This window comes from Ambystoma mexicanum, chromosome 10, assembly GCF_040938575.1.
Source record: "Ambystoma mexicanum isolate Mex_15411 chromosome 10, UKY_AmexF1_1, whole genome shotgun sequence".
Classification (NCBI taxonomy): domain Eukaryota; kingdom Metazoa; phylum Chordata; class Amphibia; order Caudata; family Ambystomatidae; genus Ambystoma; species Ambystoma mexicanum.
In genome coordinates, this window is record NC_090932.1 from 267175854 (window position 1) to 267202001 (window position 26148).

The following is a 26148-nucleotide window of genomic DNA, read 5'->3' on the forward strand; positions in this document are numbered from 1 at the left end:
ATATTCATCTGGATCAATTGGGGTTTCTTCTGGGCAGGTCCACAACTTTAAACATACATCAACTTTTTGCAATAATAGCCCACATCGTTCTTAAGGCCCAAGCTGTTCCTGCCTTCCTAGATGCCAAAAAGGCATTAGATTCCCTCATGGAAACTCTGAAACATGAGGACAACCATCTCTGGTTCCGGAAGCACCTCTGTCTGCTTGGCTTCGTGCACCAGGCTGCCTTCTGATTTCTGGCCCAGGTCCCTGCCCACCCAGCCACACATCCGCACTGCCCCCTGGCAACCCTTGAACTTGGGTCTGTATCTGTAACCCTACAGTCCCCTTACCTGCACTTATCAGACACCCCTTGTCTGTGCTTTAAACCTTGCACTTGCCACCCTGCTGGCTGCATTACCAGTTGTTGTTTTATCCCTTGTTCAGCACTTTTCACCTCTCCCCTCTCCCTTGCACTTTTTCCCCTTCCTTCTGCCCTGCACTTGTGCATTCTCAATGTCACTGGGCATAGTAAGATCGTTGTTTTGTCCTCCCTTGTTCCCCTCCCTTGCCTTGTCGTGCTCTGAAACACGTGAGCGCGATATCAATACAATATATCATATCATATCATGGAAGTATCTGTTTTTGACCCTTGAAGCAACTGACCTATCAGGATATTTCCTGAATACTGTCTGCTTTCTGTAATCAAAACCTGCAGCTAAAATGCTGGCACTGGGCACTACTAGTGAACCCTCTGGCCTCAGTAGAGGGACTAGTCAGAGCTGTCTGTTATCGCTGCTTATTTTCGCAACTGCGATGGAACCGTTAGCGATCAGACTGAGATAGCTCCTTGAAGAGAACAGTTTAGCAATGGCTGGTAGAAGAGAAATCATCTCTTTGTATGCAGACTTTGTAATGATATGAATTAAAAATCCTCAAATAAACCTAGGTTCCCTAACCCAATAGGTGCTACAGTTTGGGTTTCACTCAGGACTCTGAATCAATCGGTTCAAGTAACTAGTGTTCTGTCTGAATGATGGTACTACATGCTCACCCAGTATAGGCAATTAAAAATGGGAGGGGTCGTCAGTGAAATACCTTGGCATTGAAATTTGCCACAATTCTAAGAGACTGCTGGCAGATAACCAATGGTTCACTTTAGAGTCATTGCGACATGAGGTGGTGAGATGGAAACTTTTACCACTTTTGGTCTGAGGCAAGATCTCCCTTACTAACATGCTCATTCTTCCCAAAATTCTCTATGTATTTCAAAACATTCCAGAGGAATGTCCCGGGAGGATGGCTCAGCGGCAGCGTGTGCGTCTTGGAAGCAAGACGACATGAAGCTACAACAGGTTCGATCCCTGGGTCCGCTCTTAGAAACCTCTGGGTGTTTAAGCGCGTTATAAATACGTAACTAAGACACACAAAAAAATAACACAATTACGCAACTAAGAAAAACAAACAATTCCTGTAACAGCGCCTCGATGCCTGCGGGCTGTGTGAGCGCTTTATAAATGTAAAAATAAATAAATAAAAATCCTAGGCCAATAACATCGAATGGGCGATGCTCCCCGAACATGGGACCCTGATTTCCCCACTGAACCCACACCCTTCCCACTCTTAAAGTACATAGTGATGGCAGCTGTATGTGGTCTCAATGATACATAAACTGACACAGGGTCAGACACGGCTACCTCAAGTTAATGCTAAATCTAAGTACGAAAATGACCTACACCCCCAAAGTAGCCATTAATGCTAGATATAAACGTATACAGTTCAAGATTCTGCACTGAGCGTACATCACCCTAGGGTGACAAGCCAAATTTGACCCGACAATCATAGGTGACTGCACGAAGGGATGCAGGTTTTTTCCATGCGATATGGTCATGTCCTCTGATACAGTTTCTGACTAAATGTACTTGCAATAGTGGGCAAGACATTGGGGAAAGCCTTTCTGCCACAACCTGTATTGTTCCTACTTGGAGGAAATTGTGACTGCTGAAAACGCCCAACAAGCTTCTAGCAATCTGCCTTATTGTGGCAAAATGCTGAATTCTTCTTTCACAGTCGCATCAAACCCCCCTCCTCCCCCCCATCAGTTGACAATTGACTGAAGGACCTCATATGGACCTGCCATATGGAAATTAACTATGAAAATCTGATGCCCCCTGGCTCATGACCGGCAGACATATGGTCTGAGTTCAGGAATACCGTAACCCTCTTGTGGGGATGGACTGGAATAGTGGGACAGCTGAGAGGCCAATTGATACCTCCCAACACACCATCCTGCCTTGAACAATTCTAAGTGCTGCATTCTATGTTAAATGTATTACTGACATTCAGATTGCCCTATCTCTGTGATTTTCTGATTGTTTTGTGCTGAGATCTCATTAACAAAGGCTTTTCTAAAAAAAAAAAAATACTTATATTTCACATTGGTATCAATGCGTGGCTTTGTGGTGTGTGATACTGGGCAATCATTGAATCTCACTGCGGCTTATCTGACAAAAATGAGAGTCCCTATGAGTGATTCAGTTCTCAGTGGGCACGATTAAAATAATATCACTCATGTTTTACTAGACTACTGTGCAGCATTGGCAAAGCAAGCAATTATGCCTTGTGAGCAGTAGAAATGTATTCTTGGTTGCAGTTTATTCACCATGCACAGAAATATTTGCTGTTTCCAAATGGCCTTAGGATCTTGGTTACAGTTGATTTTGGTACTAGTTGACACTTGACAGGGCTTACAATTACTTTTAAAAAAAATAAGACTATTTGTTCTAGTTAAAAACGTTCAATTGAGAAACAAAAGAGAGAAAAAAAATAACACAGGAGCAAAAAATGCTGTTGCGACTCTAAACTCTAGGAGGGTGCAATTCTGCCAATGAAACATTCCATGAGATCATTAAAGTGACTTTGTTTTTAAAGTATAGTTGTCTGCTGTGTCTACATAACACTTTCAATTACTTTACATAAAAGTAAATAGAACCAATTTTTGTTTGTATTGGAATCTTTTTATAATTTTGTTTCAGTGTTACAGTGCAAGGTTTGTATTTCTGGAGCTTCACCCTCACAGTCAGTGAGGAGATGGAGAAATTGTTCTATTTAGGCTATTTCCCGAGGGCTTTACTGGGGGTGGGGGGCAGAAGGGGGCCCAGAAACCAGTGTAATAAGCATAAGTAAAGTGAGTTTCTTTAACACAGACTCTTGTTTGAAGAACAGGGCAAATAATGCTATTATCCCCACAAGGCAAATGCCTGGGGTACTTACGGGTGAGGTAACAGAGGTGCAGCTTGGACTGCGGCATATGACACGTGGATTCTGTGTGTGGGTAAAAATAAAACATGGTCACCCAGGAAATGGAAGCAGAGGGCTGGGCATTGAAGACCTTGTCTGCTCAGTGTGGGTTGGCAATGGAGCAGGGAAGGGTGATGATGTCTGGGGGCTGGCCAGGGGTGTTGCTAGGTCTGGAAAAGATCTGCGGCTATGCTTATTTTGGGACTGTCGGGACTCGGGGCTAGCTAACCTTTTTGTTTGTAACCCCTCAGCTTCTTTCCGGGGCTACAACCAAAAGACCCGGGGCTATAGCACCCTCAAGCTCCCACTCCCCCCAGCAATGCCTCTGGGGCTGGCTGACAGAGGGCACACCAGCGATGAGGCGCGAGGCATCAGCTTCAACAGGGGTTTGCATCTGTTGAAAAAACCTGAATTAATGCGAAGCTGATTGGCTTGTGCAGATTCCTTCGGTGCTAGCAACATGCTAAGCCTCCCGGCACCCACTTTAGTTTTGGTGATTTCGTTATCACTGCCTTGGCCTTATATAACTGTGTGCTATAGGCTCAAGCCGCGCTTATGCTGCCAGCATGGTGAGCTATGATGACAGCAATAGCGCGAGTCAAGATGGCCTTCAGCATTTAAGCCATGCTTAAAAGCTCCCGATCGTTATAGGTGTGCAATGGGTCATTCACCAATGCCCAGGAAGAACTCAACACAGCCTCTGTACCTGTGCCAGGGGATCCGGAACATATGTATTGTGACCCCGGATCCTCGAATACACACATTTCTTTCCATCAATTAAATTACCTTGGTAGTTTAAATTTATAATACAATTCGTAGCAAAAAGCTGCTCACTTCCGGAAATTATTGGCATCCTGCATTTAAGAAGTGAACCTCAGTAAACCCCTTGGTGTGGTGAACAAACTGAGCACTTACAGAGATTATGGCTGGAGAAGAATTACATTATTGCTTGAAGTATGATTACTGTACTGTGTAAACAACAAGGCCATGCAATATCTACAACTGAATCATATCCTACTGTAAACCTTGTGCGTAAAAAGAGAGGAGAGGGGCGAGTGAGCACCACCTGACCCCGCCTCAGAGGACTCCCAGCCACATGACTGTGCAAGCCACTCAGACACACTTCAGCCGCAGTGATAAGGAAGGCGTGGAGGACGCAGGAAACGTACCTGTGTGTTTTTTCTAATGATTTGTATATGACAATGTTACTCTTATGGCAGTTAAATACTGATAATAATAGTCACTGTAATGCGAGTTAGAGAATAACAGTGCTCTTTATATATATATATATATATATATATATATATATATATATATATATATATATATATATATATATATATATTTACAAATAACACACACACACAAATCGACCTTTATTCCCACGATTAATTTGCAAGCAAAAGCTCTGGGAATGTCAATATTGGCAGAGGAACTCCCACAAATCCTGTTTACTTATTGGCAAATATTAGCCAACGCTCTAAAAGAATGAATTCCCGGTCAAAGGGAATCTCACTTTCAACGCTGCTTTTCCAGGTGTAGAACGTGCATCTGGGTTGTTCGGCATACTCCGCTCAGCCCGCATAACATTCAACACAACACACATGGCACATGGTGCCAGGTGAATACCGCAATACCCTGCCACTACTACTTCAAAATATGCAAAGATTTTGAAAGATATTTGGTGTTCTCAAATCATCTGCCTACTGCGAGTCGGTTAGGTTTCTTGCACCTCTTAATGTGCAGCCGCTAATGAATTGTGAATTGTTGTCAAAATTCATAGACTTGATCAGTACAACAATTCCTGACATTTTGAATTCACCTCATAAAGTTTTTTTTTCTATTTTTCTTTTTAAAATATAGACATTCTGGGAAAAATATACAATACTTATTTTCTGATGGAGCCAATGGGAATGGGGATTTACCTCCCCTTGCAACTTTGGATCCAGCGCAAATTGCGCCAGACCAAGTTGCGGCAGCACTAATTGCGTTGGGCGGTATCCCGGCGCATTTAGCGCTGGTATACCGCCCAATTCATTATGAGGCCCAATATCTGTTAAAATGCACAGCAAGCTTGGTCCTTGCCGTAAAAATTTAGACATCTTGCCATAACCCCAAATTCAGCCAACATGTGGAGAAGTATCCTCCTCTAACTTCAAGATGGTCAGTCCAGCTCAAATGATAACAGCTGCACTAAAATTCAAAGACTCAACCTGCTGGTTGAATCATGGCAGCCATGTGGATTAAAAACTTCTTAAACACATTCGACCCAGATATCTCTGCAATCATAAAGGCTTATCTGCCCCAAGGCAAAGTACCAGAGCCTCTAAAACATGCTATTGGTAACCCCTTTTTGGAATTAAAGATCTGCACACCCAAATTAACTATTCAATTACTGGCCAATAGCTAATCTGCCATTCACAAACATGATGCTAGAGAGGGACGTCCGTATTGCAAGTCTATGGTGAGAATTACCCTATCCTCCATGAATTCCAATGTGAACCACCTCAAAATTGATGAATATTTGCAAACATCTTTTCATTGCCCTGAATTAAAATTCATCCCTCAGTTTCACTTCCGCTGGAAGTGTCTTCTGCATTTGATGCACTCAACCAACCAATCCTCATCAACTACTATAAGGAGCAGGTGGGGATATTTGGGACTGCCTTGACTTGATACAAATGGAAGTATTGGAGCTTATTGGTTGAACAGATCAATGATCAAGTGTGGGGTTTCTCACAGACCCTCATTTCCCCACTGTCCTTAAAATTTCTAAGCACCACCTGACACACCTGATAGAATCATATAACCTTCAATTCAAGGTGTATGCAGCTGACACCTAGATCCATTAAGAAAAAGTGTGATTGGTGTGGACGCCATTACACCATCTCAGGATACTTTGAGGATGTCCATCACTACATGATAGAAAGCTGCCTTACCCTAAAATGATAAAGACTTATGGGAGGCTTTGTTACAAATACCGTTTAATGTTTTATGAACAACACCCTTTAATGTAAATGGACACCATTTCAGGGGGGTTCTTCTCAATGGGTGGAAAAAGCAAACAGTCTGTGAGTTCTCTTTGATATAGAGTTGTTCTTTACTCGACAGATTCATGCAGAGGCCAGGAGTGACAATCACTAATAGTACATACACAGTAAATCAATTCTTCGTTCTAAATATGATCACCGTTTAGAACATGCTTGATCTCTAATCTTCTCCAGACTAGATTACTGTAAACTAGTGAGCTCACTGCAACCAAAATGCCAAATCTAGAAATTATAAAGGCTTTAGAACAAGGCATAAGATACAGCCTGGGTATCAAGAAAGATTAGCATAACATCAACCATGACGGGTCTACACTGGTTACTGGTGGAGAAAAGGATTTAATTGAATGCTTACTTCACAAGGCCTTTTGGGGTAATGATTCAACATATTTGAATAAAGTGGTGTATCTTGTTAGGAGACGCTGCCCTGTAAGCTAGACTCTAGAAAATGTTTTTTGATTCTGCTGAAAAGATTCAATAGGAAGAGGCATGGAGGCAGGTCCCTTATACCCTGTTTATATTCTGGTGAAGCACACCTCAGAAAGAGCCAGACCGCTACTGCTTCTGTGGTATAGGCATTCATTGCACGAATTGCAATCTTCCATCTACTCTGCTGTTTGTCTATACATCTATGATAGTGTAACTAGCCTCTATTTCTATTGGGAAGATACCACAAGGGGTAGTTGATTCTGTTGCAGAGGTCTAGGATACGCAGGGTGGATATTCAAATCTATCTAAGAAAGCTTTGGGGTTGAGGTACCTGCTATTATTATGATTATTATGATTGGTTATTTATAACACGCTTAATACCCAGAGGTTTCTAAGCGCGGACCCGGGGATCGAACCTGTGTTGCTCCATGTCGTCTTGCTTCCAAGGCAAGCGCGTTGCCCCTGAGAGAGCTGTGTGACACAGAGTCCTGTGTGTTACCTTCAGGACTCAAGAGTGTCTGCTACTGCAAATGGTTGTGTAACCAACAGATCCTTAGTCTCTATCCTGATAAGATGTGTCACTGGTATAACTTGCCCACCTGGTAGGGTTAATAAAATGAGAAATGCCCACTATACAATTAGTTTGTATGCTTGACCTATTCTTCTTAACTCTGTCTATCAATAAGATATTTCAATGACTTAATTTACTTGCAACTAAGATTTGTATGTGACCTATAGATCACAGTTTAACATGTTGACCCCAAGAAATTAGCCTTTCATCCTTCTAAATTTGATTGAATGAGTAGAAATGATTTGAACAAGATCACATAATTTTATTGAAGTGCTCATAGATTCGTCTGTTGTTTATACCAACTTCAACTGTGGCCAAGTGATTCCAGACAATGGGCCTCATTACGACCCTGGCGGAGTGGGTTTACGCCAGCGTTATTCGCGGCGGACCCGTCCGCCCTACTACGAGTTCCCGTAGCGCCATGGAGCCGTTTTCCGCCTGGTTTTTCCGGGCGGAGAAATCCATGGCGCTACGGGACCATGTTGTTAATTACGCCACCGTATTTTACGGTGGCGCAATTAACGCCTTCCCCACTCCCATTATACCCTATGGGGCAAAAATGGGAATGGGGAAGGGTAAAATGGGGAATGGGGATTTACCGCCCCGCCAAGGTCGGCATGGGGCGGAAAATCCGCCAACCTCCATGGCGCTATCGGCAGCTTTCCGCCGTGCTCCGCGGTGCATTTAGCACCGCAATTTCCGCCAGGGTCGTAATGAGGGCCAATATCTGTTGTGAGTGCTTATACCACTGAGGTATTGAATCGATTTTTTTTTCAACCATCTGAAAAAAAGTGTGTTCATTGCTTGCAGGTACTCAGAACCTATGTCAGATTAGCAGATTATAATATAGCTTTATAGACAGAAGATGGGGTTATTATGGTGGCATAATAAACCATTTCTAAGTGAAGGCCGGTGTAGCAGCTGACAGCCATAAATTGGGAAAAGGTAATTATCCCAAGCTATAATGTCCCCTCCTGACGTCCATAATTCTATTAGCACATAATGCTCCTGAACATATAGATTTTGGAGTTGTGGTAGTGAAGGATAACGTTAGTTTAATAATGTGAAAGTACAAAAAAAATGATAGTAAATTAAATGTGTTTTCAGTTTGTATCATTTAAATAACAGCACCATCTTTAATGGCTTGTAATGTATTTTCTGTAATGACTTGGCAGGCAGAAAGACGGTGGTCTGGAGGGTTGCCCAGAGATGTGCCTGTGCTTATGATTTATTACAAACCTTCCAGCCATCAATGTTCTGCTTTAGTCACCCCGAGTGGGACGGGTATGCCCAGACATGAGTCCCGAGCCCGCTGAGACTGAAGACCCAAACTATTCCTCACTGATGATGCCCAACAAGGCCGAAACATGTCTGGGGATGAATCGTGTCTCCTGCAGAAGAGATGTGACTTAGCAGTTTGTGCTGAGCTGCCCCTTTTGGGGTGGGACCTAACCTGATTTGCATATGGTATTTCCGTTCTGTAATGACTTGGCAGGCTGAAAAACAATGGTCTGAAAGGTTTCCCAGAGCTGTGGCTGTGATTATGATTTATTCAAAACCTTCCAGCCATCAACTTTTGGTTTTGCTTTAATCACTTTGAGTGGGACGGGAATGCCCAGACGTGGGTCCCAAGCCTGCTGGGCCTAGATACCCAAGCTACTCCTCACTGATGCCGCCGAACAAGGCCAAAACATTCCTGCAGATTGTGGTCTCGTGCAGAAGGGAGGTGATGTAGCAGTTCGGGCTGAACTGCCCCTTTTGGGTTGGGACCAAGACTGATTTGTATATGGTTTTTCCCCTTCTGTAATGACTTAACAGTCTGAAAATCAAGGGTCTGGAGAGTTGCCCAGAGCTGTGCCTGTGGTTATGATTTATTCAAAACCTTCCAGCCATCAACTTTCGATTTTGCTTCCATCTTTATAAGCTAAGCATTTTATTTATAAACTTGATTGAAATGTAACAGCTTTTAGAATTACCTTGCTTCAGGCACAATATTAAAGTGAATGTTTTTTCTTCACAAAAGTGAAAACATGGTTCCATATTTTAGTCACTTTTGTTGTGCTAAACAAACTAGAGTGTATTCGCTGGAATAACTATGGTTGGGAAATTGCATTGCTGCTTCTTGAATGCAGGGAAATGCTTTCAAGTATTTCCTTGGATGCTTCTGACGTCAGAATGTCTAAGAAGCAGGCAATACCAGACGTTGATTGCAGTCTGAACATTCTGATTTGCTCATAGGAAACCAATAGAGACTTCGATGTCCTAATTATACTTCAAGTGTGAACCCTGGAATTGACGCTCTAGTTCCATTATGTAGCTCCATTTAGAAACTGATGCAATTTTTTAACCCTCTCTGAACTTGCAAAAATCTGTAAAGCTCAGCAAGCTGTATATAAGAGTCTGCCTGAATCACTTACTGAGGAACATCCCTGGCAGAACACAGTTCACACGGTGCTTTTAACAATCAATGCAAACTTGGGTGTGGTTTTCCATATAAGGTGCCTGTGTCCCTCTTGTTCAAAATGTGCAGTCCTTCTGAATAAAAAGCTTCTCTGCATGGAGTCTTATTTGTAGCCACATACCTTTGAAATTCTATTCTGCTCCTTTTCTCTATGACAATTGCCTTATTGGCCCTCCAATATGGCTCTACTACACTTGCTTCTTAGTTGAGGATATCTGCAGTTGAAATGTTGTTGTTTTCCTTTCCACTCTACGTTTCCACCAGACAGTAACACGTCACACTATAGCATCTGGATGCTCAAAGTATAGGTAATAAGGGCTTTCACTTTTCTCATTTAGTATGACAATAATATGTCCAATAAAATATTGTTGTTTTAAATATTTGAATGAAGAGTTCTGCTTATAGCTATAGTTTTTGCATTCAGAATTTGCAATACACCTAAATATTAAGGAGTATTAGTATATAGGGATCTTTCAGAAAATGTAACAGCTGCATTTAGTTGTCTCCTTCAATGACACTGTCGTGGCGCCAGCATTTTATGGACCAGACTCAGTAGTGTAGGGCCTTCAACGAGTCCCAGCAAATAAAATAACTACATTGGTGGATATGGCAAAACCTCAAACACTCTGGCTTCGGATATCTGATTGCCCCTTTATGTCTATGCACACACCAGAGGTTTTGGGTAACTTCTGATTTATGTTATTGTCCAGTTTCTGAATGATTAGAACGGTACAACACATAATGCCATTGTGAGAGGTTCGCCTGACACTGTGCTGTACCCAGTTCATATTTTTTTGCAAAGAGTGTGGCCCAGATGAAGATTTGACACCATTATTTTGTATTCTAGCAGGAGAGAAGTCGGAAAACCAATTCAATCCTAGACAGTATCTTTTCAATAAGTCTTTGATTTTTTACCATTGAAAAACGCTTCTTTACAGGCGCAAAGACACACCTAATTTTAAATGTATGCAGACTTGAGTGATATAACTATCACAAAGCCTAACCTACCAAAAGGTTTCAATTAGTAGATGCGTTGCTTCAAAGAGTCTGCATATTCCTTCTGAGGGGTACAGAAAGACCGCGCCCTCAGCTGGAACTATGTGGGAAGCAGCAAGACCTACTCCAGGCTGACCCTGATGCATTGATCAGCCTTTCCTGCCACTAGGCCTCCCACCTTTTGGGTAGTGTGGTTACCCTCCATTACCAGCATGACCTGGCATGGTATGAGTCAATTTAGGCACCGTCGCATCGAGAGTTGACAGCTTGCCATACTCATGTTGTCGGAATTGAAACAATATTATGCCTCCTATCGCAGCAATTGTATGTGTATTGGCCTACGCCAAGTTGTCTAAAACATCATATGCAAACAAACTCCGCGGCAAGGTCTTGACCTTAGAGAAAGTAATGTAAGTCGCCATCTTGGATTAAGCCGCCATTTTAGGTTCTCTTGTAAGATGGAAGTCACCCTGAACATCAAAATGGAGGCCGAATGACATTCTGAGTAAGATTCTGGCCGTTGTGACCTCCGTACACACGAATAATTAATATGCCTGCAGGCCACTTGTCGGGGTCGCGAACTGAGACCTTGTCCTATTGCTGACCTATGTGTAAATGTACAACTATATCAGCAAAACTAATCAAAATGCATATATTATAGGATTGACCTGGCTAGGAACCCATAGGCCCGATCCCTAGAATGGTTAACCCGCGAGAGGGTTGGCCAAGGGCTGGACAAATCATATAAAAGACCCAAGTATTCCAATGTACGGTCTCTCTTACTAATGCATCGAACCTTCGTTGAAGTTCGTTACGTTACTCTAAGAGCCGAATAGCTATCCGTTTGTCAATTGACTTTGGTAACTGTTGTAGCTTTTAAATAAAGCACTTGTTTGTTCTTTGTAACCTGTGTTGGTGTGTTTCTTTTTGGGCTTCCCGGCCTCATATTATTTTTCTGTTTCCACAGTTGGTGCCCGAATAGGGACCCTCAAGATTGATGCCGGATCATTGAAGGTTGACGCAGGCTATCGAACCAGGATCGGACGGTGTGATACTGCGGGCCCGACCGAACGAGACGCGATACCTCGGCAGCACTGCACGATCCGATCCTTGGACGATAGTCGTGTGGTCTGACATGGCATCTTGACGAGGGTCCATTTTAGAGGCGGGCAGATTTGTCGAAACCACCAAACACAAGGTAAAATTCGTTAGGTAAGTTCTTTGGTAAACCGTACGGTCCTCCTTAGGTTTGGTCAGGTGCAGTCGTGACCCGGCTCTTAATTTATCCCTGACAATTTGAATTTGGCATATTGTATCTGCAGACACAATTATTGACCAGGTAACACCAATTTTTTGTGAAATGCCTGGGAAATTGTCTAGCTGCTTTAGGGCTTTGTTCCGCAGCGATCGACAATCTTTGGAATTTAGCCGCCCGGCACCACAGGAGGGGTCGCCGGCATGTACTATGTACTGTAAGTATGGCATTGGAAGTATAGTATTTAATGATATTTGGCACAGACAAACCAGACATGCCTCCGAATTTCAGTGGCCAATCAATGGTAGTTTCGAGATTCCCCGTATTGATTACCTAGAATCGGTCTTGCTAAAAAAGGCCAGACCTGCAGCATTTGATGTGTTGCAGAATTGGAAAAAAGAAGCATTGCAGCAGCTTAAAAGCAGGGATAAACATGCACGCTGTCATAAAACAAATGCCGAAAAGGCGTTGTTATATGATAAGGAAAAACATTCGGAGTCAGTTAAAAATATGGATAGGGCTTTTTTCACTCGGAATCCAGAAAATGTAGCCCTCTAAAGATTTCCATGTTTCTGAGGAATTTATTGAAAAATTGTTAAACGAACGCAGGCCTAGTGCCTCTGTGCCACCTCCCTATGATCCTCTCCCGGGTGCTCTGCCCATTCCTGCTGTTCCTGCTGTTATTCCTGTCCCCCCTGTACAACCTATTGTTCCTATTCCTCTAGTTATTGTTCCTCCACCTATCGCACCACCCCTTCCTCCCGCGCCGATAGTTGCACCCTTATTGAATTTGCCTGCACCTCCGCTCCTGAGTGGTTCTGTATTGACTGAAGTTGATCAGGGTGCGGGGTCAAAGATTTTCACTCGTAATACTGTTTCTGCAGACAAGAAACGAGAATTATTTGCATGGGCTAAGCACTGTATGGTGAAAGGTGATCAAGTTAATGTTTTTTCCACATTATCAAATTTAAACAATTTTCCTGAGAAAAATGTTTTTATCGAAGGTTTGGGGACTCATTTATGTGTGATGTGGGCTAGATTACAAAATTCGGACCTCCCACAAGAGGTGAGGCATCTAAATGCTTTAGCGCTTTCGAGAGACACAGAGGAGAAAGTACATGGTCATGTTGAAAGATTGTTTGAGTATAGGAGGGACTTTGAGAAATCACGAGATGAGGATGATGAAGACGACAGTATGTATGTGCAGAAACGGTTCCTTCCGTGTCGTAGATCGGCACCTGAGGAAGTACGAATTTGTACCAAAGATGCGATTCGATGGATCTCGGATTCATCGATACGGCCAGGCGAAGTATATGACACGTATAGTCAGTATACAGTAGAAATGCAAAGGAAGGTGATTCAGGTAATGGTACAGTACCTGCAGGAAGAATGTGTAAGGAAGAAGGTTAGTTGTCCTATAGAGTTATTAGGAATTTGTAAAAGGGCTTTTTCGCCTGACACTGCTTCGACTGCCTTAGCGCTCAACCTGGCTCTGTTGCTTACTAAGCGGTTGGAGTTACCTATATCTCAGTTACCTATGAGAGAGGTTCCTCCGACATTTGTCCCAAAGGTTGAGATTCCCGCTAACGCTGGGACTGGTGCACCCGCTGTGGATATCCCTGCGCATTATGTATCGCAATTTGTTCACGTTCCGTTTTCACGACAGGAAGTGAACACTATTAGACAATCAATTCCCGATATCAGAAAAAACCCGACAGGGTTTTACAAAGAGATAGAGTCCGTTTTGCAGTCCTCTGTGTTCACCTTAAGTGATATTGACTTGCTATTCCCTGTACTCCTACCCATAGATTTATGGAAGCAGGTTCGGACAATTGACGATGTGCCAAGGTTGGGAGATACGTGGGCTAACATGACTAGGTTTGATGGGGAAAGACCAGCTGGTGAGAAACCACCTCAGGTAATACTTACTTTGCCTGATAGAATTGTCGCAAAATGGAAAACTAGTATTCCAGAGAAAATAATTATTTGGGACAAGCTTACGACCTGTGTTCAAGGAAAAACTGAAGGTGCCACCAAATTCTTTAATAGATTCGAACAGGTATTCTCTGACTTCAGTGGACAGGACTTGGGCATAGAGTCTGGGAAAATGTTTGTGGACAAATTTGTACGTGGATTGTGCCCGACATCCAGTCACAGATTATGTCCTCTGAGAGCGCTTGGCAGGCGAAAACTCAATCTGAAGTTTTGCACATGGCTCAGTATTATGAGAACCGTGTTAATAATGAAAAGGAGAAAATAGAGAAGAGGAAAGGAGATTTGAAGACTAAAGTATTGTTACAACAAATTGTTAGAAATCCCAGAAGAGGTATGACACAGACCAGAGGTCAGTATGTCCCAAAAGGAAATGCTCCTTTGGGTTCTGTGAATATTAATCAATGTGCCTATTGCCGCCAGGAGGGTCATTGGCGAGCACAGTGCCCCGTCCTTTGACAAAGGTCAAACAATGCGTTTGGGAGTATGGGTAGATGACCTAGAGGTCGCCCTGGAGCAGGGGGCCCTGATAGAGGTCAGTTTTCACAAGATCCTCAGCAACCTTTTTCACGGGAAAATCAGACTTCGAGTGTGGACGTAAGAAACATATTTGATCACCCTTCTGCTGCCTACCTTTCTGAAGAGCTTCCTTCCAACGACATTTTATTTCGTTAGGACTGCCCAAAGCAGGGTTTGAAACCTTCACCTATCCCGTTAATCAGAAAGGTCCCTACGTTGAATTGTTAGTGGGGAATAGGAAACATCAGTTTTTGATAGACACTGGAGCACAGAAGTGCTCCATTGGTCATTCCCGGGTTCCAAACATTCCACTGTCAGGGCAAACAAATGTTTCTGTAGGGTTTTCTGGTATACCAATTGCTTTCCCGGTTTCTTCGCCGGTGTCTGTTTCTTTGGGTCCCTTCACGGACAATTGTCCATTCCTCCTGACTTCGAACTGTGGAGAGAATTTGCTGGGGTTAAATTTGTTGAAGAAACTGAATGCAGTAATTCATTGTTCCTCTGATGGAGTACGATTGACGGTTTCACCACAGCAACCTCCCAATTCTCAGTTTATGATTCGACCATTGCCTCCTGAGTTTAGCGTTGTTCCGGAATGTTTATGGTCAGTTGACGAAAATGATGTCGGGGTACTACAGATTGAGCCTGTTAAAATAGTTTTGAAACGTGGAGTTAAATTACCACTCATTCCGCAGTATAAAATATCAGTTGAGGGTGACGTGCTTTGATGTACATTGTCTCCGATTTTGTGCATCGAGGGATGATTGAAGAAATTCCAGGTAGTTTATGTAACAGCCCGATTTTGCCTGTATACAAGATAGGTGACAATGCAATCCCATACCGGTTCATAATTGATCTTCGTACTATTAACAAAGTTGTCGCCCCACAATTTCCAATTGTGCCTGATGTAACAACGATACTAACAATGATCCCTGCTACGGCTACGCACTTTAGTGTTGTGGATTTAAAGAATGCTTTCTTTAGCATTCCTATACACAAGGAGAGTAGATATTTGTTCGCGTTCACCTTGGGAGGACGTTCATTTACATTTACTCAGGCACCTCAAGGGTATACTGAAAGTCCAAGCATTTATAGTAGAGCTTTGAAAGAGCAGCTTGACACCCTTGAATTGCCACCTACTTGTACACTACTTCAGTATGTCGATGATTTGCTTTTGGCCGCAGATTCTGAAAGTGCTTGTAAGGAAGGCACTGTACTGTTGCTTGTTCATCTAGCTAAAAATGGTCATAAAGCTTTGCTCAAAAAATTTCAATATTGTTGTCAGGAGGTCGCCTATTTAGGCTACCTCCTGTCAAAGGAGGGGAGAAGATTGACAGCTGAAAGAATAAAACACATTTCTGGCATGTCTGTTCCAAATACACAGAAGGAAGTCAGAGCCTTAATAGGTATGGCTTCTTACTGTAGGTTGTGGATCCCGAACTTTTCACTAGTGATAAAACCGATGTTGGCTTTGACGAAGAAGGGCATTTCTCTGCCACTGCCATGGAAATCGGAACATCAACGATCATTTGAGCTTCTCAAAACCGCGTTATGCTCTGCACCGGTTCTGGGTACTCCAAATTATGACAAGGCCTTTGTGTTGTTTGTGCATGAATCTGATGGATGGGCTTTGGCTGTGTTAACATAGGAACACGGAGGGAAGAATAGGCCGTGCGGCTACTACTCCTCCGCCTTTGATCCTGTCGCATGCGCTTTGCCAAGATGTTTGCGAGCTGTCGCTGCTGCTGCCGCGTCTGTAAAACAGAGTGAGGGAATGGTCCTAGGCCATGATTTAATTTTGATGGTACCTCACTCTGTATATGTCCTATTGAATAAAACCCAAACGCAACACCTCACCTCTGCATGGCTGACAAGGTATGAATTAATTCTGTTTGCCCCTCACATTCAAATTAAGAGGTGTTGTGTTCTTAATCCGGCTGAACTTCTACCTTTCCCGCAAAATACTGTTTGCGGTGACGAGGAATTACATGACTGCCTGTATACCACTGAACAGGAAACGAAGGGCAGGATAGATCTTATAGATACTCCTTTGGACAATGTAGAAGGGGAGCTGTTTTATGTTGGCTCCTGCTTCAAACTTCCAGATGCTACATCTACAGCTGCTTACGCAGTTACTACGTTGAGTACGGTTGTTGAAACTAAGAGAATTCCGCATAACTCCGCGCAGGCCGCAGAGATTATAGCGTTGACCCGAGCTTGTGAACTCTCCGAAGGGCGTATAGTAAACATATATACTGATAGCCAGTACACCTTTGGGGTGGCTCACAACTTTGGGAGGCTCTGGTCGGAAAGAGGGTTCCTAACCTCACATGGGACCAAGATCCAGCATGGTCCCCTGATAGTGCAATTGCTCTCGGCACTCTCACTCCCTAGGCAGTTAGCGATCATGAAATGTGCAGCACATCGTAAGGTCATAGATGATGTGGGAAAAGGGAACGCTTTTGCTGGCCAGCAAATGGCTACAGACCTTAGCGCAGACATGTATGCTCTAAGGGAAACAAAAGATGCCTATGTAATGGATGAGGGTATTGGGTCTATGCGAGATATTCAAACTGATGCCACAATAGAAGAGTGTAAAAGGTGGGCCGAAGGAATGGGGAAACTGGATGATGATGGGTGTTGGGTGGATACATCTGAAGGAAAATGGTTGCTCCCTGATTCATATGTGCTGGCAATGGTTACGATGGCACACGGTCCTACGCATGTGTGTGCTCAACAGATCACGAAAATGCTAGAACAAGTCTGGGTGAATGATAAAATTTTGAAGACTGCACAGCAACATGTTCAGAATTGTATGATTTGTTTACAGCACAATTTGGGGAAGGGGAGAGTAACTCCAAGGGGTAGCTTTGGGCCCCCTTCTGTTCCCTTCGAGGTCATCCACTTTAATTTTATTGAGATGGAACGGTGTAACAATCTACAATATGTTCTTGTGATTATTTGTGCTTTTAGTAAATGGGTCGAGGCTTTCCCCATTAAAGATGCTACTGCCATGACCACTGCAAAGACTATGGTAAAAGAATTCTTTCCACGATTTGGGCTTCCAAGGGTTATTTGGTCAGACAATGGTCCCCATTTTGTTGCAGCAGTAATTTTGCAGATATGCACAGCGTTACACATTGAAAAGCGATTTCACTCGGCTAGACACCCTCAAAGTGCTGGGTTGGTAGAGAGACATAACGGTATCTTAAAGAATAAGCTTGCAAAAACATGTGCCGACACCAAATTGAAATGGCCAGATGCCTTACCTATTGTATTATTGGCTATGCGTACCACACCTCAAACTAAGACTGGGCTTTCTCCATTTGAGGTAGTGATGGGAAGACCTGCTAACATTTGGGGTCTTCCAAAGCCTAAAGCATTGAGGGAGGTAGAAAATGTATTGCTTGTAGACTACTGCAACCAGTTGACTAAAAACCTGTATTTCATTTATCATCAGGTCCAATCAGCTTTACCTGTACGGTTTATGGGCCCAGGACACGATATTCAGCCTGGAAGTTGGGTCCTAGTGAAGGCCTACGAAAGGTCTTCCTGTCTCGCTCCTCGCTGGAGGGGACCCTACCAGGTGCTGTTGGTCACTCAGACAGCAGTGCGGGTGGCTGGAAAAAAACATTGGATCCATGCGACGCATGTCAAGAAACTTCCTCACCCGACGCCACACGTTACAGAAGAAGCAGAACCCCTTGCTGATGCTACAATCTCTGATCCTGGAGTAGCAAACAGCGCTGTGAGTGCGTCAGAGAATTTCTCTGAGCCCGTGGAGCTTGGGGAACAGTCCATTCCGTCTCCGCACTCTTTGGAAAAAATCACTTCTGGAAAATATTGTTTCAAGTTCTGCGACTTCCGCCGCCTCCGATACGTCGCCTCCCTCAGGAAGTGACGTTACCTTGTTTCCGGATCAAACAGTTTTGGGGACCACCAGGTACGACCTTCGACGAAGAAAATAGAACTACGGCACGTGTCTTTCCGTGCATTTGGAAAGAAGAAGTGATTGAAAGTTTTCTCTTGTAAAAGAAAGTTTCCTTCGAACAAAAGGGGAAAAAAAGGGATTCTGCTGGCTAGGGTTGGGAAGGACTAAGAAGTCACGCGACCATAGTGTCGCCAGCAACGAACATTGGGGTCGTCGATTGAGAAACTACGATGCCTGCCACCTCCACCGCTGCTCTCCGCACTGGACTTGTAAATAAGGGGGTGACCAACTCGCACAACGAACAATGTGCCTGGGCCACGAAAACGTCTTGCTGTGTTGTGTTAATAATAATTGGAATTTGTGTAATTACTGCTGTGGGACTTTGGTACTTCGAAAACCTCTACTGCCAATTGAGATTGTACCGACTACTTTGCTCCCTCTGTAAACCTGCACACCTTGTCACCTAGAGACTCCCAGCATAGACGAAAGTATCATAATAACACTTTAATGATAGTAATGAATGCAACGCATGCCATTTTTAATAAGAGTAATTACTGGATTTGTACCCATTTACCGCAACATGGGAACAAGGGGCTAGGATGGTATATTCACCCTTTACCTTTAACGACTGCTTGCTATGCTTCTCTTAGAGCATTATTATTTGGCCGTTGGAATGATAGCGTCTCAGGGAACTTTGATGGAACTAATTTAAATGATTTTGACTCCCCTGGGATGCTTGCTTTTTGCAAATAGAAGTAGACCTAATGTTGCTTCCATTAAGCCATCTGATAAACTATCTCTTCCTTTTCAAACTCTAATTTCCTTTAAAATGGCTCCGATAGGCAATAAGGATGCCGTCCCTCCTTCCTACTCTATTAATCATAGCCCTGATTCAGCCCCCTTTTGTGTACAAAGAAAATGGCACTCGGCCAATGGAAGATTTTGAAGGTTGTGTAAACATTGTAAATTTGACTGGGGAGAACTGGCCTCTGTATATAGGGGGGCCTGTTTATTTCGTTTGTGGTAGTTCAGCATTTCCCTGGTTGCCAAGGATTGGCAGGGAACCTGTTATTTAGAAATCCTGTTACCTGGGGTGTTTGTAGCTAGTACATTGGAAGTTTCTAAGGCTCGCCCACGGCGGGACGAGGATGGGGATACCCCTGGGCAAGTATTGGGAGATATAGCGAAATCAGTTGTGCGATTTTGGGGACAGATATCAAACTCTGAAAATATTAAGGGACTAGCAAGAGTACTGGAGAGAACCATCAACCGGACCACGGATATACTCTACAATATGACACTAGAACAAAAGGCAATAAGATTGGTAGGACTCCAAAATCGGATGGCATTAGATATCATTCTGGCAGAACGTGGTGGAGTATGCAAATTAGTGGGGTCAGCTTGCTGTGTTTTCATACCAGACTCCTCACCGACAATTTTTAAAGCAATACAGAACCTGCACATCCTTAGTTCTGAGGTGCATGTTCCTGTGGGAGATTGGAATATTAGCGCCTGGTTCTGGGATTCTCTACGATCCTGGGGTTGGAAGGTGCTTTCTGTTATCTTGGTTATTTTGGGAATCCTGCTATTCCTTTGTTGCTGTTTTCAATGTCTACCTAGAATATGTGTAATGCTAGGGGGATGTTGCGCTCAAGCAGTGAGCACAGTGGGGCACAAAATGTATTCCCCAGATACAGCATCTAAAGAGTTTGTGTTACAAGAGGTTCTGATGAACGACCTAATGGCTATAGACATTACAGATAATGATTCAGGATGTATGGACGACAATGCATGGAGTTATTTGCAAAAGTATTAGAAGTGATATTAGCACTTGGCATAGGCCAAAAGGAGGGTTTGTCGGAATTGAAGCAATATTATGCCTCCTATCGCAGCAATTGTATGTGTATTGGCCTACGCCAAGTTGTCTAAAACATCATATGCGAACAAACTCCACGGCAAGGTCTTGACCTTAGAGAAAGTAATGTAAGTCGCCATCTTGGATTAAGCCGCCATTTTAGGTTCTCTTGTAAGATGGAAGTCACCCTGAACATCAAAATGGAGGCCGAATGACATTCTGAGTAAGATTCTGGCCGTTGTGACCTCCGTACACACGAATAATTAATATGCCTTCAGGCCACTTGTCGGGGTCGCGAACTGAGACCTTGTCCTATTGCTGACCTATGTGTAAATGTACAACTATATCAGCGAAACTAATCAAAATGCATATATTATAGGATTGACCTGGCTAGGAACCCATAGGCCCGATCCCTAGAATGGTTAACCCGCGAGAGGGTTGGCCAAGGGATGGACAAATCATATAAAAGACCCAAGTATTCCAATGTACGTTCTCTCTTACTAATGCATCGAACCTTCGTTGAAGTTCGTTACGTTACTCTAAGAGCCGAATAGCTATCCGTTTGTCAAATGACTTTGGCAACTGTTGTAGCTTTTAAATAAAGCACTTGTATGTTCTTTGTAACCTGCGTTGGTGTGTTTCTTTTTGGGCTTCCCGGCCTCATATTATTTTTCTGTTTCCACAATGTGGCCCCTGGAGCAGCCAATGACTATAGTTCAGGAGGACCTGTCGAAGCTAGCTGCAAGTACTACATGGGAAGCCTTGAGGACACAGTTATTCTGCCATGTTCTTGCTGCAGACACTGACTGTGCTATGCTGCTTAGTTGGCAACACATTTGTTGGCTTTGATCAGAAACTCTGCTTCAGTGTGGGGAACAGAATCACCCTGATGTATTGGGGGTCGCTATCCTGCCCTGTGCTTAGGTAGAAAAATGTCTTAGAAAATGGGAAGCTCCACAAGAAAATGCAAGGAAATGTGGGGGAACTAGAGCGAGCACAGCGTCTGAGTATCTCACCGGTTGGCCCACTAAACAGGCTCCATTGAGTGCCCTTCATCTTCAGTCCTGGTTTAAGAAAAAAAACACTGCAAACGAATAAGTCTAAAAATGATCTGTCCACAGGATAAAGATGCTGTAAGCTTGAAAGACCACCAATGGTCATGAAGACTCAGATAAAAGGACAGAAAGTGTCACTCTACAGTGTGCAAATACCAACAGAATACTACAGGCATCAAGCACTCACACGTTCTCCATCCAAGGTTTGTCCCTCTCAGTTGTTTTTCTTTTGGAGCCTTTCAGCCGGGTAAAGCCAGAGGAAAGGTGTCCTTGAGATCAACTCTAGAGGACGCCCAGGCAAACAATGCATGTTCTTTTTAAATATATGTATTCTTTTCCAAAAATACAAATATACATATATACAGACAAACAATGCATGCTCTTAAACAGTACTTCATCATTTCAATATTTTCCTGAACAAATATTAGTGTTGCTTGAATTTTGCTTCAAGCGATTTGCCCCATATTTTCAGACACGGTGTCTCAGTTTGATTTTTATTGGATTTTTTTTAAATCCAAGCACTCATTAAATGTTTTTTCAATCTTTAATCATTTTGTCCAGTAGGTTCATGTTCGTTTTTAATTGCTACTTTAACTAGTCACTGATTTAGACCTTACCTGCTTATGCTGCATTATTTATTTACCTTGACATGATAGTCATTTACTAACATAAAGCCTTGTGCTCAGCCAAGCACTCAAGCGTTAAGCCTTGGAGAATTGAAGAAGCCTTTCTTTCTGCTTTTGAGTGTGTGATTATCGAAGGCTGATTTTCTCAGCATCATCTACATCCCTGCGCATCTTCCTTCTGAGAGACAATCAAGCAAAGGAACAGCGGCTTTATACTACCCCCATGATATCTATGTGTTCATTTCTTTTTGGGCATGTCTGTTTAACATAATCCGCCCTTTCAGTCACAGCTGTAATGGCATTGTTCCTGTTACCTGAGAGTTCATGAGTCGTATCGTGGTTTTCGTTCCTACATCAGCCTCAAATCCTGCCGTGGGAGCTGCATTAAATCTCAGAACTGCATCATGAGCATCTGCAAATAGCACAAGGGATGAAAAGGGTTAATGGTCTATTAACAAACAGAAACCTTCCCCCACATTAGTACAACATGCCAGGATGTGGCCTACTGTCCCCGCAAAGACTCCCTAATGTCTCTGTGCGCTTGATCTCCTCCTTTGTGACAAACAATACTCTCCTGGTTGCCTTGCTACAACTAAACCATCATTGTTTTCCTCCCCTGCCATTGGGGTAAGAGGATCCTTGGATTTCTCCTGATTGCACCCAGGACAATGGCATCTCTATGTGTTGTCATACTAGATTAGATGTCTGTGATGCATCCATTCACAGGGCTGATTCAGGGCCCAAGTCCAACCTGGTTGCCATATGTTCGCTTTCTCCAGTTTCCTGCCAATAGGTAATTCTAAAGCTCTGCTCCTAGCAGTCTCGCCAGTATCCCAATTTTGTAATCTTACTAAACTATGGTGCCTTAACTCTTTTGGTGTCGCTAGATCTCAGTGATCTGGTCTGAGTGCACTTAGAGAAGGTGTTCTGCAAATAGGTTGGTTCCTAACCCCATAGTGCCAACGTACTATACCGATGCCAGTGCGGTCTGGCTATTTCAGGAGTACAATGTTGTAATTCCCCTGCTTTAAAGGTGATCATGACTGCGTGATCCTGTACATTTTATAGACTGTGGATTGTGTAAGAGCACAGGGCAACATTCAAGGAATTTGCATAATGGATCCTTGAAATTTAGAGGCTCTGATCAGTGCTGATGTCTTCTGCCAGAAAAGGAAAGGAAGCCTATTTTTGACTAACAGTAGTGAGGCACGCAGCTTTGAAACCTTCTGCTTAAAGAAGTATGGTTGGTAATTCTCAACTTCTGAAATTTTGCAAATATTTTCAACATGCATTCTGTGTAATTGTGTATCTATATAAAACGCAAGTGGGCATGAAAATAGCAGCAGTTGCGCTATATACAACCCAGTACAATAACACAACATGAGAATGTCAACAATGTTTTATTCGCTTCACATTATTATTATTATTATTATTGACACATTCTGTGCTTCTTCCTTTTGTTTCTTGGCATCATGCTAGGACATTAGGGGAGACATGTCAAAGGTGCTGTAGCTTAATACAGGAATCAAATGAGTTCTAAGAATATTCAATGCATATATGAATGTACCGTGAAACTAAAAAAATGGTCATGCCACCGTGAAGCTGCTTCAATGTTGCCTGTGAGGGAGAGGCAAGAAGGTGTGTTGAAGGTGTGTCACGCCCAAAGAAGTTAAATGTGCATTGGAGGCCGTAGGTCAATGGTTCTTGCAGATGTTCAGTGTGTGGTTCTCCTTTCTGAGTGCTACTAGGAGGTGGTCCTAAATTATTATTATTATTACAGTATTTATTAAGTGTAGACCTCGTTTTGGGAGGCAACAGAGCATTTTATAAATCATAGGGAGAAGGACACGGCGAGGGAAGCAGAGATGCATGGAACTGGAGAGCTATCAAGGGGGGAATGAGGAAGATGGTCAATTTGGCAGCAAGGCATCTACAAGCAAGTAGGGGAGGAAACATTGGAGAGTAGATCACCCAGTCTCAGGTAGGGTGGGGGTTAGAGGAATGGCTTGCCATTCAAATGCTACACTATTCAGATTATTAAGACTATTCTACAATACATTTTTGTGATACATTGACATCTGGCAAGGGTGTGAAAACCCCGGCTTCCTTGATTTTTATTTAATAATAAAAATACGCAGATAATTCCATCGCTAAAAGGGAAATCTGCTAATCAGATTCCCTTTTAAAAAACTCAATTCCAAGTTCATAGTGTATACCTATGCTTTGCTGCATCAGTATCCTGATTCACAGCATCTGCTCTACCAGTGGCACAGAGCAGGTCCAGAGGCCACAGGTGCGCTCTTGACAGCTGCAGAGACACCCAAGTCTTTGCAGCACATGGCTTGCATTTCAAATATGCATCTCTTTTCCAAAAACCACATACTCTGCAGATGTTCTCCTGGTGGCACATAAAACTGTATATTATTATTATTATTTTGCATTTTTAAAGCGCTCACACAGCCCGCGGGCATCGAGGCGCTGTTACAGGAATTGTTTTTTTTTTTGTCTTAGTTGCGAACGCGCTTAAATACCCAGAGGTTTCTAACGCGGACCCGGGGATCGAACCTGTGTTGCTTCGTGTCATCTTGCTTCCAAGGCGAGAACGTTGCCGCTGAGCTATCCTCCCAGGATGAGGTCTACACCTTTTATATATAATGTAATATAAGTAATATGTATATATGTATATATAAGTAATTCCTGAGTTAGGGTATGGTAGCCAGCATCTCTCAGAGTTATCCTGTCCACATACATTGATAGTGCACAAGTGTCAGCCCTGAGGCCCAAGTTCAGCTGTGGAATGGTTATGTGTATTCCCCCAGACAGGATGTATTCTGCACTACTGGCCGGAAGTTTGCGGGGTGTGGTGCCATGCTTTGTTCCTTTGTAAAGGCAGGTAACACTCTCCTCCCTGGGACAGCCACTCCACAGGATGCTGGCCTGAAGCAGAAAACAAAGGGCACACCCATTCACAGAGAGCCAGGCCTCATGCCAGGTTGCTTCATTTCTAAAGGCCTTTGGTCCTTTTAAGAAGGAAGGGTTTGGGGTTATTAGCCAGAGAGAGCGATCTGTACAGTTTTGGGAGGGTTCTGCCATCTTGATTCTCTCTGCCTCTCTTGCCTGTCCCCTCCACTTCCTCTGGAGCAAAGCACTTTGGGTGTGACTTCATAAAGGCCATGTCCACAAATTTCAAGAGCAGGGATTGGACCCCTAAATCAGGCCAGCTTTAGTCCAATCACCTGGGGACCTTTGCCTATAAAAGAAGGGTTCAATCATCTGGACTCATCTTGAACCATCCTGAAGATTTCATTTGACCCTGCTGGGAGAGCATTTCTTTCTAAAGTCCTCCAGTTGTAAGGTGGAGGAAGGTGTTCCAAAAGAAGAAGTAACCTCTGTCCCCTAATCACCTGCTGGGACCATTGGGGTGAACACTGCTGCTGGAGCCTAAGCCTGCCTCTCTGCCAGACACCCTGTGCACAGGATCTCACCACTCTCCAGGTCCCTTGATGATGTTTGCTAGCCTTCCCCGTGTTTAGGAGCCCAGTGAAAGGACTGACATTGGCCCTTGTGACTCTGGAGTGGGTCTCACAGCACCTGGAGCCAGAACAGCCAAGATCCCTGTTGTCGATGACAACCACTCTGAACAGTGTTTAGAGCGCACTTTTCCACCTCGCAATCCAGCAGGACGCATTGACACTGAAATATGGCATCCATTGTTCTCCGAACCACTGTCTGTTGTTATAATGTAAAGTAATGTAATTATCATTTTTATAGCGCCATGCACCATTGGTATGGTCCCATGTAGGTTGAATGCCCTTGGGAGACAGAAATCTAGGTCTGGGAAAGTTGTCAGAGAGATTTAGAAGGCGTGTGTGCTTTTCAGACAATTTGAAGGTAGGTTGGAGTGGCCATGTCTCTGCTAGCCACCATGACGAGTTGGAAGTGTGGATGGCTGCTGAGAGGTAGTACGGGGAGCGTGTGAGAGCAGGAGAGGCATTATGTGTGTAGCTAGACAGAATTTTATTCATGGGGGATAGCTACATTCCTAAGGCACAGGTGTTGAACAATGTGTTTTAGTGTAGTGTGTGCGTGGTAGATGGGTGCTGAGAGGTAGTCTGGAGAGTAAGCCAGAGCA

The 26148-nt window shown here is 43.5% G+C and overlaps 1 protein-coding gene across 3 annotated transcripts in view; it reads right to left on the minus strand.

Annotated features, from left to right (window-relative positions):
- Positions 1-26148, minus strand: part of LOC138493162 (beta-galactoside alpha-2,6-sialyltransferase 1-like) — a 648815-nt gene that overhangs the window by 172356 nt on the left and 450311 nt on the right. For all 3 annotated transcript variants that reach the window (XM_069620349.1, XM_069620347.1, XM_069620348.1), the window contains one exon: positions 22331-22428. In XM_069620349.1, the coding sequence (XP_069476450.1) occupies positions 22331-22428 (98 nt within the window). The remainder of the gene's footprint in view (positions 1-22330; positions 22429-26148) is intronic.